Source organism: Coturnix japonica, chromosome Z (genome assembly GCF_054131305.1).
Source record: "Coturnix japonica strain WE chromosome Z, WE-NBRP24, whole genome shotgun sequence".
Lineage (NCBI taxonomy): Eukaryota > Metazoa > Chordata > Aves > Galliformes > Phasianidae > Coturnix > Coturnix japonica.
In genome coordinates, this window is record NC_140702.1 from 54265515 (window position 1) to 54282377 (window position 16863).

At 42.0% G+C, this 16863-nt stretch overlaps 1 protein-coding gene across 1 annotated transcript; it reads left to right on the forward strand.

Moving 5' to 3' along the window:
- Window positions 1–127: 127 nt before the first annotated feature.
- Window positions 128–10754, forward strand: LOC146754082 (uncharacterized). The gene is made up of 4 exons (XM_085529508.1): window positions 128–1188; window positions 1529–2123; window positions 4324–4366; window positions 10591–10754. The coding sequence occupies exons 2-4, from the start codon at window positions 1732–1734 to the stop codon at window positions 10627–10629; spliced, it is 474 nt and encodes a 157-aa protein (XP_085385634.1). The 5' UTR covers window positions 128–1188; window positions 1529–1731; the 3' UTR covers window positions 10630–10754.
- The last annotated feature ends 6109 nt before the right edge of the window (window positions 10755–16863 follow it).

The following is a 16863-nucleotide window of genomic DNA, read 5'->3' on the forward strand; positions in this document are numbered from 1 at the left end:
TGTGATCAGTAACCCTTGTGTTTTCATGCAGAATTAGAAGCTTGCTACGAGACCTTGAGGGGTGGGAGGGAGAAAGGGTGCAATTTCTGCATGGTGGTCCAGTGTGTAAACTGTCTGAGTAGCTTTTACTGACTGGGGGAGATATGGGTACTAGGTCTTCAAATAGGGGTGCAGGGGTCTGCAGTTTTTTCTGCAGTTGGGGCAAAACTGGGGCCTTGGCATTCTTCTGCCAACTGATGCGTAGGTGAGAAGCACAACTGCTCCGCGAGGGTTCCTTGGGCGAGCAAGCTGTGCGGGAGCGTTGCTGAGACCCCTGAGCAAAGCTATGGGACACTGAAGGTCTGTCGCCCGAGGGCCGCACTTCGGTTCAGCTCCAGTCGCTGCTTGCGCGGGGGCCGAGGCTGCGGCAGAGATAAGATTCCCCCCGGGAGGCTTTGGGTTCGGCTGCCGAAAGCGTCCTGCTTCTCGAAGTGCACACGGCCGGGTGGGCCCGGGGAATTGCGGCCGCGCCCTGGCTCCAGGTGTGCGGTGGGTGGAAGCCCCGCTCGGGGCTCCCGTCCTCACCTCAAGGAGTGCTGTACCCCCGACCCTCGCACGGGGGCTACGGAGGCTCCGCGTTGCGGGGCGCGTGTCCCTGCTTTGAGGTGTCCCTCTGCGCGGCCCTGTGGCACTACAAAGTCGCTCCCCAGAGGTTTAGTGGAGCAGCTCTCGTCTCATTTTAAGACTATTTCTTCTGCGTTCCATGTGTGCTTTGATGGACTTTGGTTCGCTTTTTCCTCTTTGTATGTTGGTAGCTTACTCTCCCTCCCTCCAAACACTTCTGAGTTTTATCCGCTGTAGAACTTCTGAGTCGTGCCTTCTAGGAGACCAGTATGGGAGAACACCCTTCCTGAGCTCGAACAGCAGTGTTTGTGCAAGAGAAAGAAAGCATCTTTCTGACAAGGAGAGGCTAACTCCACCGATTTCTTCTTGCTGCAGCCCCTCTCAATAAAGGCAAAAAAGGTCTGCTAAAATCTGCTTTTATTTCTCTGCATTTTAAAAACACACTGAGGACAGTAGTCAAACTCTTTTAATTTCAATATTTATGACAGGTTAATCAGCATTCAGCGTCCTCCGGCCAAAGCAGGAGTGAGACACTGAAGTCGGAGGTGTGAATTCCAGCGCTGAGATCAGTCGAACATCTCAGCGGTAAGTGCTTGCTTTCATATACATACATATGTGTAAATAGATATTGATAAATCCACGCTGGGTCACTCAAAAGCAGGCCCTGGGGAGGGAAAAACCGGCTCAGGGAGGGCTCGCCGGCACCACCGCCTCCTGCTGCAGCCCGGGGTCCGGTGTACCGGCACTGCGCGGGTTTCACGGGCACGGATAGTGCTCTCCCGTCTGCTCGCCCGGAGCGCCGGCAGCGTTTTACGGTGCGAGGTGCCGCCTTGGGCGCTTCAGCAGAGCTATAAGTAGTTAATAAAGGGGCTGGGAAGAGATCCTGTTTACTGATTGTTGCTGATTGTTGTTTTCTTGATAACAGAGCAAGCCACTGAATGACTGTTTGAGCTCAGGCGCCACAAACATAAACTTAACAGCTCCCAGCGTGCCGGCCTTGCTGAAGGATCACTCCTCACCTCCCGGGACTTGTGAAGTGCAGGCGGAGAAGGCAGCTCCTGAGGAGGCGGCGGGGAGACAGGCTCCGGGGGGGCGGGGGAGGCCATGCTGTGTGACTGAGCTTTCTGTATGGTATCGTATCTGCTGTCCTTAGCCGGGGAAAGGGGTGCAAAACTAATCGGTGCTTTTCCCCAAGGCTCCTGTCGGTGCCGAAGGTTGGGGCAAGGTCCGTGCGACGCTCTTAGCAGCATTCGAGGCGGGAAAGGCGGCTTTTGCTTCGAACTGCTGTTTCTTAGTACTGATTTTCATTTCTTGCGGCTCACCACACCAGGCGCTCAGGGTGCCGGGGAGGTAAAGCAGAGGAGGCGGGAGTGCCGCGCGGCATCACCGCACCCGGCCTGGTCCCAGCAACGGGGCTGGGTTACCTGCTGCCCCGGATTGCCGGATTGCTTCGGCTGCGTCGGGGGACGAGATGTGGAGAGAAAGAAGGAAAAAGGTTGCAAAACAGGATTTTTGCTAAAGTGCGTGCTCTTTTTTTTTTTTTTTTTTTTTTTTTTTTTTTTTTAAATTTGTTTTTGTTTGTTTGTTTGTTTTTCTCCTGTTACACAAAGTAAGACAAGGTATGCTTGTGAGAGAGAGAAAGGGCGGAGAAGTTTTCCAGAAATAAGTGACACGGAGGAAAGCAGAGCTCTACTCCTATCTTAAGGCGGCAATGGGAAGAGGAAAATAGGGTGTTACTGTGGCTTTTCTTTGGGAGGGTTGTTCGGGTCGGTAGATCTCCAAGGCTAATCCAAACAACCCGTTTGACTTGTGAGGTCCGGAGTCTAGACAGAGCTGGTGGCTCGGCGGCTCCTTATCTGGTTTTGGAATCAGCCGAAAGAGACTTTTCTTAATGTCCACAGCAGCACTGGGATCTGCGGGGGCCGGGTAGCCACTGCACCTCGTAGACAGGACAACAAATACACCAACCACCTGGAGGCTTTATAGCCCGCTTTGTTGTTCCCGCTCTCTGTCTCGCCCCTGCCCTCGGCTGCCGGGCCGGGGTAACCCATGTCCCGCGGGCTGCTTAATATAACATAGACCTGCTGCTCGCCCTGTCGCCCCCCGACTCAGAAAGGCTACCTCCACAACAGGATGAGACAGTGGACACTCAAGTCCCGATGAGTTTCTAAGTAATGTTATTTAATTTCTTTCTTTCTCTCTTCCTTTGCTCTTTCTCTCTCCTCTTTGCTCTCTTTCTTTCACTCTCTCACTCTTTCTTTTGCTCTGCCTTTTTATCCTCTCTTTCTATCTCTCCCTTCTTTCCTTCTCTTTTCTTCACTCTCTTTTCCCTTTCTCCTTTCCTTTCCTTTCCTTTCCTTTCCTTTCCTTTCCTTTCCTTTCCTTTCCTTTCCTTTCCTTTCCTTTCCTTTCCTTTCCTTTCCTTTCCATTTATTTTTTTCCCTTCCCCATTTCCCCTTGTGTGAGACATTATTATTATTTCTTTCCAATTGGAGTTTTGCAGACAATGGAAAAACAAACAAACACAAAAGAACCGGCAGCTATCCAAACTCACCAGTGTTCACCAACATTGGAGTCTGATCGAAGCAAATCAATCAAGAGAGAGGAAGTCTGTTTAGATATAAGACCTTCTTTCGAGTTAGAAAATTGCCCTCTATATTAGTTCCTTTGTGCTGGGTTTGTGGATACTCTGAGTAATAAAGCATGTTAAATGGAGTTCAGATCAATAAAAGCATTTAGCTCACTAGCAAGCAGTATTTTGGAAAGTAGGGAGAAAGGTGCATCTTTTGGTTGGATATTCCTTTTCCTATTTATTCATTTGTTTTCTTAGTGCCTCCAAATATTGTATCATATTGGGTTGGTGCCTGGTACATTTCCAAGTTTCTGAGCATTGCTTGAGCCCATCTACCATCTCTGGTGTTTCTCTACCATAACACAAGACAATTTGCAGCAAATGAATGTGATTCCTCTCCAAAACCCATGCTGTTTCTCAGTATAGTGAAGTTCAGGGCCATGATACTCCATTTTGGAAGAAAGCAAGCTGATTACTGTAACTATGATGTACTGATATGCTATTTGCAGGAGATATTGTAATTGAGTCTGCTAATGTGGAATTATGAAATTTGCCACTGGGTAGGACTCTTTCTCTCTGCAATTTAGAAGGTTTGTGGTTTGTGGATAAGTGCTGTTTTCTAGATTTATCAATTGTAAATGTCCGGTGCACGGAGCAAATTATATGGCAAAGCTTTTGTAATAATTTTCCATCAAATACAATTAAAGCATTTTAAACTTCCAATAACTCAGTGAATTTGGGACAAAGAGAACATCATTTTCCTAGCAAAGGAATCTTAACCATGATCCTGGTACCTCTCTCTCTCTTTCTCTTTCTTTCTCTCTCTCTCTCTCTCTCTTTTTTTTTTTTCTTTCTTTCTCATGGGTAAAACTTAGTGTTTATTTTTATCTGTCACAAATACAAAGTGTTGTTTGAAATGTGTTAAACTTAGCAGGTATATAGAGATAATACTGACATGTCACTGTGCATGATAAAGTAAAATATGGTGGGAATTAACTTGAAAAGTTTATGAAAGTTTTAACTGCAGCCCATAAATTATTATTATTTTTTTTTAAAATGAAGATATGATGATATATAGGAGATCTTACAGTATATATAACACTCTAAAAATACAGCAGTATTAAGAACGCAAACATCTTTTACCCCAGGTTGAAGATGCAAGCTGAGGTCCCAGCCCTTACAGCGCTTACTGTGAGTAACTTGAAGCAATTATTACAACTCTGGTGATTCAGGAATTGCAGGGGCAAACTGTAAAGGTTACAGAGAGCCTTTTGTGAAGGTAGTGGAAGATTTGCTGCTAACATCTCATGAAGCAGGAATGCGTATCACTGAAGGGCTGAGCCCAGTGTTCTCCGAAGTTAGTGGCAAAGATCCCTTGACATGTGAGTATAAAATCAGTGGTACTATTTTGTAGGTACCCAACATGAATTTATCAGTTTAGTAATTTACATCGTTTTATTAATGATTGATCTTAAATGGCTGCATAGTTTTCTTTTATTGTACTAAAAAACCCAACAATAGTACAAGCTTTCAGTGCACCACCGAAAACCTTTTGCTTGGTAATTAGAAATATCAGTCAATAGCACATCTGTATGTACAGAGTACTTTAAAGTAAGACCACTACCTGGCTTACCTGTAGACTCTAAAGAGAAATTTCATGTCTTGTAATTTTTAGGGGAGGAAACTACATACAAATTACTTGCACATTTTACAGAAGAGCAATCTTAGAAAAAACAGAATTAGCCCCACACCATTCTGCAGACCTAATTTATGTGCATTTTATCTTCATAATATGAAGCAAGCTGAAAATTTACAGAATTTGTCCCCATTAGCATGGCTGGAATTTAGAACTGAATGACCTCAGGTTTAACACCAGCCTCAGTCAGTGGGATTTCAGATGTGCTAAAGATGCAGGGTCTTGTTTAGTGAAGATGAATTTGTAGTAAATCAATATATGTACATTATTCATATTCATAATCATATTATTATTATTATTCTCTGTAGCAAGATTTCCATGATTGTAGCTCTTGAAGGACCAGAGATTTCTTAGCCATTCAAGTAATGTAATTTGTCTCCAAAAACTAGTTTTGTTAATGAATTCAGAACAAACAAAACTTAGTGGCCAGAGACCTCAAATAATTGTGTCACTTTAAAGTAAGTATATTAGCCCATTATTCATTACAAATCTTATTGTCTTAATGATTAGCATAACTGGGGAGGAAAACAAACAAAACAAAACCCAAGTCCAGTGTTTGTGCAAGACAATATGTTCAAGACAGATATGTCTTCATAGATTTTATTAAATGCTGGGTTTTTAAATCTCTGTTTTTGTTGTTCACTGCTTTTCAATATTGAATTAGACTTCAAGGCATCTGTGTCTATCATTCTGGTAATGCTGGATTGCTGTTTTATGCCCTGTCTTTATTTTATTTTTTTAATAAATCCCCAGTGGTCTTTCAGAGAGTAGCATGTTCTCATTTCAGTCGTGTTCATCTCTTTTCAAAGTCAGCTATCTCTATTATTTATGTAGAGGCAAAACCAAGACCATTTGTATTATTGAAATGATGTACATCATGCCATATTTTTTTGTGGTAAGAATATTGTTATGAGGTACTTCAGAGCAGGAGGATTGGATTGGTCATTAAAGTAGCCCTGGAAGCGAAATGCCACCATCTGGGATGTCAGCTCTGCAGTTCATAGGCTCTTCATAAGTAACTACTTAATGGAAACAAATTTGCAGTTTTAATTTAACTTATTAAAGCATCATTACAAGAAAAAAAAAGCACTGAGAACTGAGAAAGGCAGATAGCACTCCATGCATCAAAATTATTGTTAAGTTTCTCATTTTCTTTGTGAATATTTTGATTATAAATAGACATTAGTTTCTGAAATTCAGGCACATGTTTGGGGGTGCGTACAACTGTTTCATTATTGCACAGTGTCCAATACAAAGGGTCAGGCTTCTCTCAGGTTCTTAGAGCCCTGCTGTAATCAACCTAGTCAATAAAAATAAGTAAAGACCACAGTAATATTACTACACTCTAATAACTGTCCATATAAAGCCTCATATAAAACCTTTTATATGTTTAATAACAACAACAACTACAAAAAATTCAAATCCTTTGATATTTCTATTCCTGTTTCTATGGCAAAAATGTTGTTAACTCTCATAGGAGAATTTTGTCTCTTCATTCAGTAAGTGCCTCAAAGAAAAAGTGGGAATTAAGAATGAAATTGCATGACAAGCAGCAGCAGCATTACAATTAGTAGTACAAGTTTTATGCTGCAAGCTTCAAGTCTGGAAGGAAAAAACATTGAGATGAAAGTCCTGTAATGCAAGATCAAAAGTTTGTCTAGCTCTTACAGTTAGGAAACCAACATGTTAATTCTTTCGAGGTTTAGTTTCCTTCAACTATTTAGTAAAAGAAATTTATATGTTTCTGAAAATATTTTTAATTTTGGTATACATTTGAATATATTGCTGGACCAAATACAGTACACGTGGATTAATAAAAAAAAAAAAAAACAACACAAATAAATGGCAAAACATTTAGCCAGTTAACAATCAGTTAGAAACTACAAACTATTTCATCCAATTCTTAATCATGTTTTTCAGTCAGGTGGTGTGAAACTGAGTTGTCCTTCAGATCACTTTTTTTTTTTTTTTCCTTTTCTTTAATTTTTTTTTTTTTTAATTTTAAAAATATTTTTTATTTTTATTTTTTTTAATTGTAAGGAATAATTTACATGTTGTGATAAAACGGAGTGGAGTCAGGTGGAGGTACATGCTTTCATGCTTTTCTGAATGTGGGGCCTAAAAGGAACAAATATTTAGTGTTCCCATGCAAAATTTAGGTCAGTGAAATTCCCAGGGGCAGTGGCATGGTAAATGTAATTGTGAGGGCAATGTGCAAGAGTGAAAGGAAGGATGGAGGAGGATTATCTACCTTTGACATGACACAGAGCCTGTGACACCCTGATAACGTTCTCTTGAGCTGCAGCTGTGGCTTCATTGCCCAGCTTAGTCTTGTGCTTTTTCAGCTCACTCCTCGAGAGGGGCAGCAATGTTTTTGCTGGAGAAGGGTAGATTGCTTTGCTCTGGGCTCATCTGAAATGGTTAAACAAGTACTACACTCCAAGCAGAAATCTTGAAAAGAATAGTAGGAGAATAGTTCCCTAAGCATGGATCTGCTTCAGTCTCACATCTGTACAGGAAGAGGCACTGACCATGAGGAGATTCGATCTCTCGATGATGGATAGAGATCAGGCTTCTCTGATGAACTTCCTCATGTTTTGCTAAAAGCAAAGTATTGGCAATTGGTCTGCAGAGCTTGCAGGGAGACTCAGGCTTATGTTTCAGCACAGGCTTTTTTCCTCTCTGTGAAAGCCCCTCCAGAGCAGGGGGGTTGGGGTGGCAGCAGGCCAGTGGGGTGAGGCAGGGCTGAAACGTGCCTGCTCTCAGGAATTGGGTGGCCTTAATGCGTGACTGTTCTTCCTCCCCTGCATCATGAAGGCTATGACCTGAAAGCCTCCAGGAGTGGAAAAGCCCTGAATGATTTCTTGCCTTGAGTTCTCACTTTCCCTGGCCCTCCTTCAGCACCATCTTCCTTGCACCCAGTGATGGACAGGATGCTGTGGCCAGTATGTGGCTTTGCCTGGTCATCTCTGTCTTCTCAGCCAGCATGGGGCTTGTGCAAGCATTCTGTGATCCCTGTCCAAAATACTGAGAGGTGAGACCCAGTATATGGCACCGTCTGTGTTAGATCTGCAGAAATACTCATACCATAGCTGAGGCCTAGGACACAGGAAAGCATGCCTGCTTTAGGGGATGAGTTTTGGTGGGGCAGGGTACAAGCCATCATGGCTAATTTTGGACATCTGGCTCTGTAATGGAATGCAGGCTTCAGAGAAGCATCTCATGCTGTAGAGAGTTGATGGGGAGAGCTAAGTGCTTCTGAGTGGTATTCACTGAAAAACAGCTGCTTCTTATTGAACACAGGGACATATAGCAGATGCTACCCTTCTTCAGGACGTAGACCTCAGTGCTACCAGAAGTCATATTCTTAATAGCAGGCATTATATTCTATAGTGGATGTTTTTTCCTTTGTTTGTGTTTTTGAGAGATGGAGCGTATTATTTTTATCTTTCGGAAGGTACCTGGGGAAGTAGTTTCCCCTGCTCTGTGAGTGGTCAGTGGCTACAGCATTTACTTTGTGTGTGAGAGGTCTGGTTTTAAATTCCTTTAGTGTCTGAAGAGAGGCAAGCATGTATCCCGGCCACAACCAAGGGAGGTCTGTAATATTTGAGCTGTAGGTTGTTGAGAGATGAGCTTATATGTAAGAGGCTGGTGACTGGAGTGAGGTGTTTTCATCCTGTCCAGTGAAGCACTGGAAAGGCTGGAGAAAGGAAATGAGAATCTAATGGCACAAACTCGTGAAAAGTACATCTGAAATCACTTGGAGGAAGGTCTTTATCTGAAGTGTATGACCTGTTAGGAGCAGGCAGATCTGGACCTAGGCCCAGGCAAAGATGCGGGTGTTTGAGGAATTCCAGAGGTGAAAACTGATACCTCTGCAGGGTCACATGCTTCTGGGACTGATCATGAACTGGACAAAGTTTTCAGGATCCCAGTTTCAGACCTAGGTACTTTAATTGTTCACAGGCCTCATGCAGCAAGGCCTCCATTCTTTTTTGGAAGATTACCCTTATGTTTACAGTGTGATGAAGCAGGTACAGGGGACAGAGATGATCAGAGGGCTGGAGCACCTCCCCTGTGAGGACTGGCTGAGAGATCTAGGACTTCTCTGCCTGAAGAAGACGTGACTCCAAGGAGACCTTATAGTGGCCCTCCAGTACCTGAAGGCAGCCTTCAGGAAAGCTGGAGAGTGACTGTTTATAAGGGCAGGTAGTGAAAGGATGAGAGGAAGTGTTTTTAAACTGGAAGAGGGTAGATTTAGATTAGACATCAGGGAGAAATTCTTTACTGTGAGGATGGTCAGACAGTGGAACAGGTTGCTGTGGATGTCCCCGCCTGGAGGCATTCAGGGCCAAATTGGACGGGCCTTTGAGTAGCCTGGTGTAATGGGAGGTGTCTTTGTCTATAGCAGGGGGTTGGAACAAGATGGTCCTAAAGGTCCATTCCAATGCAAACTATTTTTCTGTGATTCTGTGATTCCATGCTTTTATGATTCTATGACAATACCCACCTGAAGGGGCCCAGCACATCTACTGGAGAAAAGCTAGGAGTTTTCATCTGGCCAGTTTCCATCTTTCTGACAGTGTCAGGGCAACAAGGAGAAAGTCACATAAGGGAAAGTGGGGATCCTTGATCTCTGCTTCATTTCATGTGCTCACTGCTGTCAAATGCCTTGTTCAGTGTGGGAGTGAGACTGAAAAACAGCTGAGAGCTTGCTGGTCACAGTGTAGCCTTCATATGGCATATACTACGGTCTGGAGACTGCCGCCACCAGACAGGGCAAGTGCCTGTGCCTGCCCTCCTTCCTAGGGGATCTGCCCACTGTCTAGCTGGAAGCGTTTGCTTTCACTGCAATGAGATGATTCCAACTCTGCTGGCCAAAACAAAGGTTTATCCACAGCACTCCAGCCCAGAAGGCCAACAGTGTCCTGGCCTGCAACAAACAAAGGGTGTCTAGGAGAGAGAAGGAGAGGATTGTCTCCCTCTTCCCTGCCTCCGTGGGGCTCCACCTGCAGTACTGCATCCAGACCTGGGTCCTGCTAAGTGAGAAAGATGTGGAGCTGTTGGAGTGGGTCCAGAGGAGGTCACAAAGATGGCCAAAGGTCTGGAGCACCTTTACAGCAAGGATAGGCTGAAGTAGCTAAGCTTGTTTGGTTTGGAGAAGAGTAGGCTCTGAGGATACCTCATTGTGGCCTTCCACTATTTAGAGAATTATAAAGTATTTTAAAAAGATGTGCCTTCAGCTGGGTATGACCTGGGTAGCAACCCTACTCTTGATAGGATGAGAGGTACTAGGTGGTCTATAACGGTCCTCTCTAACACTAGACATTCTACAACTCTATGATTCTGTGTTACTGTGATCCTATGATTTTCTTTCTAGATGCATTATTGTTTCATCTGAATACCTTGCTCAAGTGGCCCATGCTCTAGTACAGGAGTGTCCAATCTGCAGCCTTCAAGACACATGCAGTCCCACATGGCTGGCAGTGCAGCTTGCCCTCTGCCAATGCTATGGAGGCAGAGGCTCTTCACTGCAGAGTGGCTCTGGTCATGTTCCCATCAATTCTGTATATTCTTACCTGTATGTTAATGATAATGTGTATTTTATGAAAGAAATGCCTTCTATTTTATGATGTCAGCCCTTGGCATCAGAGGTGGAGGCTGGTGTTATGGCAGTGGAAACTAAAATATTCTTTTTTATTCTGTTGCTGTGTGACAGGTGGCAACACAGAGGCAGTCTAACAAAATGGCATCTTGACATGGAAGTGCATATGAAGTGAAGGTGAGGCACTGAATTACTCTGTGAAGAAGTAGTGGCACCCACTAACATTCATCAGCGCTTGCTGAATGTTTATGGAGACAAACAGTGGGCATGAGCAGAATGAAGGGGTGGGTGGTGCGTTTCAGCAGTGGTGAGTGTAACAGTGGGTCATATCCATTGGTACAAATTTTTACTAGTGTAGCATGAAGGGACTTGTTCATCTCTAGTGAAAATGCACAGCTAATGGTGGTGGTGACTATACTGAAAAGTAGTGTTTTGTAGCTGAGAATTTGCTCATTCAAATAGTGTTATTGTGTCTTTGTGTTTGTTGTGCTTTCCTTGGAAATAAATAGGAGGCATTAGTTTCAGAGCAGCCTATGCATATGTGGTCCGAGACAATTTCTCTTCACTCAGTGCAGCCCAGGCAACCCAAAAGTTTGGACACACATGTCTAGCACTCAGCTTTCAAAAGTAGCTTTGGTATAAGAGGCAGGTTAGTCTGAGCTCAATCAGACTACTGCTTATAGTTGTTAAGTAATATATCTTACTGAGAACACAGCAGCAGACTTCCCAGACTTGTGTAGCATGCATATCTCCTGTGTGTGAATCTGTCTGCAGTCTGTAGCTGCAACCTGTGCCAATTGATGCTAGACAGGAACAGCCATAATATATAAAAGGAAATGAACCTTTTGTCAGAAAGTTTCTTGGTTTCTCTGACCTTTCCCATTACCAACATAGACAGAATATGTTGACCTAGAGGAAGTGACTAAGTTCTTTGGATAGCTTGGAAAGAGGAAGTTGCAGGAGAAGACACATGAATTTGAGAAAGATGGGGATGGGTAAGGTTTTGAACCCACCTCTGGGGAGTAATTTTATAAGTTAGAGAAGATTTTTTTCTCAGTATGGTTTTGTTATATATTATATTTGTATCAGTAATAATTTCTTTTCTTTTCTTTTCTTTTCTTTTCTTTTCTTTTCTTTTCTTTTCTTTTCTTTTCTTTTCTTTTCTTTTCTTTTCTTTTCTTTTCTTTTCTTTTCTTTTCTTTTCTTTTCTTTTTTTTTTTTTTTTTTTTTCCTCTTCTGACTGAGGATAACTAATAAATTTCTTCCTAGAGTACTAGATGTGGTCTCCTCTTCTGGAACTAGTTAGATTTCACCCCTACTTCCTCCCCATTTTGTTTATGTCAGAGATACAACTATTTTATTGAGAATTAATTAAACTGTTAAAGTTGCTATGCAACAGCTCCATGTCATGTGTGAATAACAGAATAGTTCCTGTGCAAGCAATTGGCCAAATCGAGAGCTCCAGGGTACTCTTGCCTCTTCAGATTAAGTTTGTTAATCCTTGCTTTATTCAGTTTTACTGAGTGAGTCAAAAACCAGAAGTGCTTATTTATAAGGAGCCTTGTCAAAAAGCACACTGTAGGTGTAATAGTGGTTACAATTGCAATTTGTAATGAAGCAGTCTTCATGAATATCAGAAGAAATCTCTCGGCAATGGAAAGCTGTGGCAGACTGCAAATGAATCTTATTAAGATTTATGATAAAATCAGTTTCTTGGATGTTTTAAAGTTTGATGGAAAGTGACAGTGGGAAGTGATTGGCCAATACAAAGTTTCAGTTCCACGTGGAAATAAATGCTTTATTTTCACCAATATTAACTCAAAATTAAAGAAACAAAAATGAGGGACAAAAGAGAAGCAACTCTTCTTTTTTCCCCTTTCCTTTCCTTTCCTTTCCTTTCCTTTCCTTTCCTTTCCTTTCCTTTCCTTTCCTTTCCTTTCCTTTCCTTTCCTTTCCTTTCCTTTCCTTTCCTTTCCTTTCCTTTCCTTTCCTTTCCTTTCCTTTCCTTTCCTTTCCTTTCCTTTCCTTCCCTTCCCTTCCCTTCCCTTCCCTTCCCTTCCCTTCCCTTCCCTTCCCTTCCCTTCCCTTCCCTTCCCTTCCCTTCCCTTCCCTTCCCTTCCCTTCCCTTCCCTTCCCTTCCCTTCCCTTCCCTTCCCTTCCCTTCCCTTCCCTTCCCTTCCCTTCCCTTCCCTTCCCTTCCCTTCCCTTCCCTTCCCTTCCCTTCCCTTCCCTTCCCTTCCCTTCCCTTCCCTTCCCTTCCCTTCCCTTCCCTTCCCTTCCCTTCCCTTCCCTTCCCTTCCCTTCCCTTCCCTTCCCTTCCCTTCCCTTCCCTTCCCTTCCCTTCCCTTCCCTTCCCTTCCCTTCCCTTCCCTTCCCTTCCCTTCCCTTCCCTCCCCTCCCCTCCCCTCCCCTCCCCTCCCCTCCCCTCCCCTCCCCTCCCCTCCCCTCCCCTCCCCTCCCCTCCCCTCCCCTCCCCTCCCCTCCCCTCCCCTCCCCTGTCCTCCTCTCCTCTGCCTAGAATACTGAGTTTTTAAGGACCATCAGAAGCTCAATTCATTCTGATCATATATTTATCTGCAAGTAGTTCAGTGCCATCTAAAATAATTTAAAAAGTAAATAAAGAATGGTGCACTTTCTGTTCTCATTCTACTTTTGTTAGGTACACTACTCTGTCCTGGTGCAACTGCACAAAGTGCGAGTCCATGTAGATGTGACATAGATCTAAATGAACAGCTTTTTGTCCTTCATACTGCGCTCATAACACTAAGGCTAGGACATGGACTGAAGGTCTCACTCCAGATGTTTAAAAATACCATATTTCTAAAGACCAAGCTAACTTTCCCCAGAGACAAAGAATTCATCCTACACTTAATCACCAAAACATTCTTTCTGTTTGCCCCTAGCTAGATTCAAATTTGTAAAGAAAAGACTGGGGATTTTTTGATTTTCACACAGAAAGCCTGTCTGTCTGAGATTTGGAGATTCTACATGTTATAGAATCATAGAGCAAAATATTAGACTGTGAAGTATTGTGTAATTTCTTAAGGATTACTGAAAACCCAACCCCACCCATTCTACCTCTCAAAGCTGCAAAGCTACTGTGACTATATTTTTCCCGGTTTTAAACATCCAGTAAATGTGTAGCCTTATCTTCTTTCATCTAACTTCTCATTTGAACATGATTCTTACTTAAGCTTACATATAATTATATATAAATCATATACATTTCTTATTTCTATCTTTTGTCAGTGTTCTGACACTTCTAATTCTTTGTCATGATGTATTAGACTAAGATTTGCTCTAATGTGCAGATGAAAATGACGTCTGTAACTTGCTCCAAAAGTAATATCTCCTATTTGTTTCCATGGAAACTACAATAATTACAAACATCATGACACTGATAGAGCAAATTCTTAGCTGCAAAACACTCTTTCTCAACACCATTCATTTCAGACACTATTAGCTACAAGGTGACAAATCTAGACTGTACGACACCTGGTAGGACAGTCCAGCCAAGACTAGCAATGTGTACCACTGTCTTTGAACTGTCTTGCCATTATCATACTGCAAGAGATAGGATGTCTTATTGTCTGTCCTGTTCTGGAATTGCAAGCCTTCAGCTTAGTCAGCATCATGAAGCAACAGTCAGAGTTGGTGGTTTAACCATCTTCCAGGAAATACATAAGGACCACTGTTTTCCTATCCCCAAAGACAGTACACACCACTTTACCTGCTAAGGGCTGCATCTTGAACATTTTCTTTGATGAGAAGTTCACGTCACCACTCCAAGGAGTGCTGCCACCACTCCATGCCATTTGGCTCCAGCTCATAGCACTGTCAGTGTCTCTTCTCTGGTAATAATGCAACCCAGGAAATTGTCACCTTCAGCCACTTAATGGCTCAGTAGGTCCCAGAAAACTTGCATATGGTGTTTCTGTACCTGTGAGCATTCATGAGACCCACCTGGCACAAACTTTGTGATATTCCAGTGTTGTCACTATCATTTCCTACACAGTGAAGCCAATATTCAGCTCTGTACACAGTTCCCTGGTCGTAATATTCCTATTTGCATGGATGAGCTTATCAAGACACTCTTTGTTTTGTGGTGTGATGGCTGTGCTTGGCTGACAAGAGTGTGGTTTGTCTTTCATGTTACTACACCACCCACTTCTTCACTGTGCTCACATCCATCTTTGGTCTTCACAGACATTCATCAAGCACTGATGAATGTCAGAGGGTACCATTTTTTCTGCACGGTGGAAGACAGTGCCACACCTTTGCTTCATAGGCAGTTCCATGTCAGATGTCATTGTGTCAGACTGCCCCTCTGCTGCCATTTGTCACATGGCAACAAAATGTGATGGAATACTGGTGGGAGGGTTCATTGCCAGGGCTACTGCCATACTACTAGCATCTGTCTCTGACAATGTGGACAAACATAATAAAATAAAGTATGAACACAGTTTATATTTCAAATATAAAAAACATATATCCTACTTTCTCTATGTTTGGGCATCTACCAGATGTGGGTTGTTATGTACTTCTTGCATTTTTATACTGAACAGTTCCATTGGTTTGAATACAGCTTGTTTGGCATAAATCAAAATTTGACCTGAATGTATCTGTTATCTGTCTAAGTCTGATTTGGTCATATCTGTAAGACTGCAGTGTAAAACAAACATCCATGGAAACTTTTATTTCATTAAGCAAACTTGAAGTTGGATTACCTCAAAAGCAGCATTTTTCTACCACTGTCTGGAGCAGGCATCAATCACGCTTCAGCTCCATGCAGCAGCAATAGTGTAATAAATCCTTTATCTTCCGAGTCTGATAACAGGTAGGGAAACAAGAAAATCACTGAAAAAGAGCAGTCACATACTGACATGACCAGTTACCCTTACACTTCATACATCTTCAGCACTCTGTCGTCTTCTGTGTGGGCAATGAGACCCAACATAAGCTATACTTATTAATAAAAGTGATAGAGCACTGAGTCACAACCATTGTTATTCCACTATGGATAATCAGTTATATACCTGATCTTAAACAACACTTCACTGGAAATGGGACCCTTGAATGTTCCTTAGGAAGAGGTGGAAAAATGTAAGCAGGTATGCTGCTTTGAAGTCCATTTGAGAAATGAAAATAGGACTTAATGTTGTTTCTTGTTGGAAATACCTGTGAAAGCAGAGTACCTTTCTATGCCTACATTTATGTATGCTGAAGATTTAGTAACAAAATCATTTTACTTTTACTTTTTTATTTTTAATTCAGAAAGAAAAGTCCTGTTCTACAGTGTTATTTATAAAAGAAATGGTACATCTTGAAAGATCTGTTGTAAAGATCCAGAATATTCACAGAGGGAAACTACATTTACCTCAATTAAGGCAACAGTTACTAAATTATTTTTATAGGAGACAATGAGATCTCTTCTACCATAAAATGATGTACTCATTATCACATAGGGAAGATAAAGAACAAGTCTGTTTGTCTCTTGAGCTACATCAGTATATCGGGCAGGCAAAAATGCAGATATAAGGAAGCATTTCTTCAGCCAACATAAAATTAATAACAGTGTGCATTCACTGTCACATGGTGCTATGGATGCCAAGATGTGAAAAGATTCCAAAAGGAATAAAATCAGTTCATGCAGACAAATCTTCATCCCCAGAAGGATCAATTATAACTGTGTTACTCTGGATTATTAACATGGTCAAAAGTCATTATTTTCTTACCACATTGAACAGAAATTCAGTTTACCAAGTTCACTATCAGGATGAGTGACTGGTTTTTATAGACTCTTGTATCTGTATTAAAATAAAGTTTTCATTCACATGTACAGAATTGATGGAACTTAACATAACACTCCTCAGGGGAGGTAGAGGTTCTTGACCTTTCTTGCATGTTCCCCTTAAAAGATTTTCTTTTTAGCCCACATAATTTCTCATTATTTGTTATTAGTAAGCCACCCAAAAGTTAGGGATTAAAGATTCAGTTTGAAATTAAATTTTAATATTTCAGTGTGGTAAAACGTCTAAGTGCTTTCAAATGGATGATAATGCCAAAAAATTATAACAACAGTAGCCTCACTCAAATATTTCCTCAAATGCATACTAAAAATGTATAATATTTATTTGAATTTCTCTGGATTTTTAGTCTGAACTCTCCAAATAGAGAATAACACTAAAAATTGCTATAACCTTCCCTTCCACGAAAATATAAATAACTCTCAAAAAATCTATTCTATTTCTAGCAGCTCATAAAAAACAGGAGGCAATGTTATTTTGTTGAATTATCTCTCTGATTTTGATTTCCAATCAAATGATAATGGATTTTATAAAAACACTTCTTGTATAGTAGGTAACTTTTCATTCATGTCACATAATA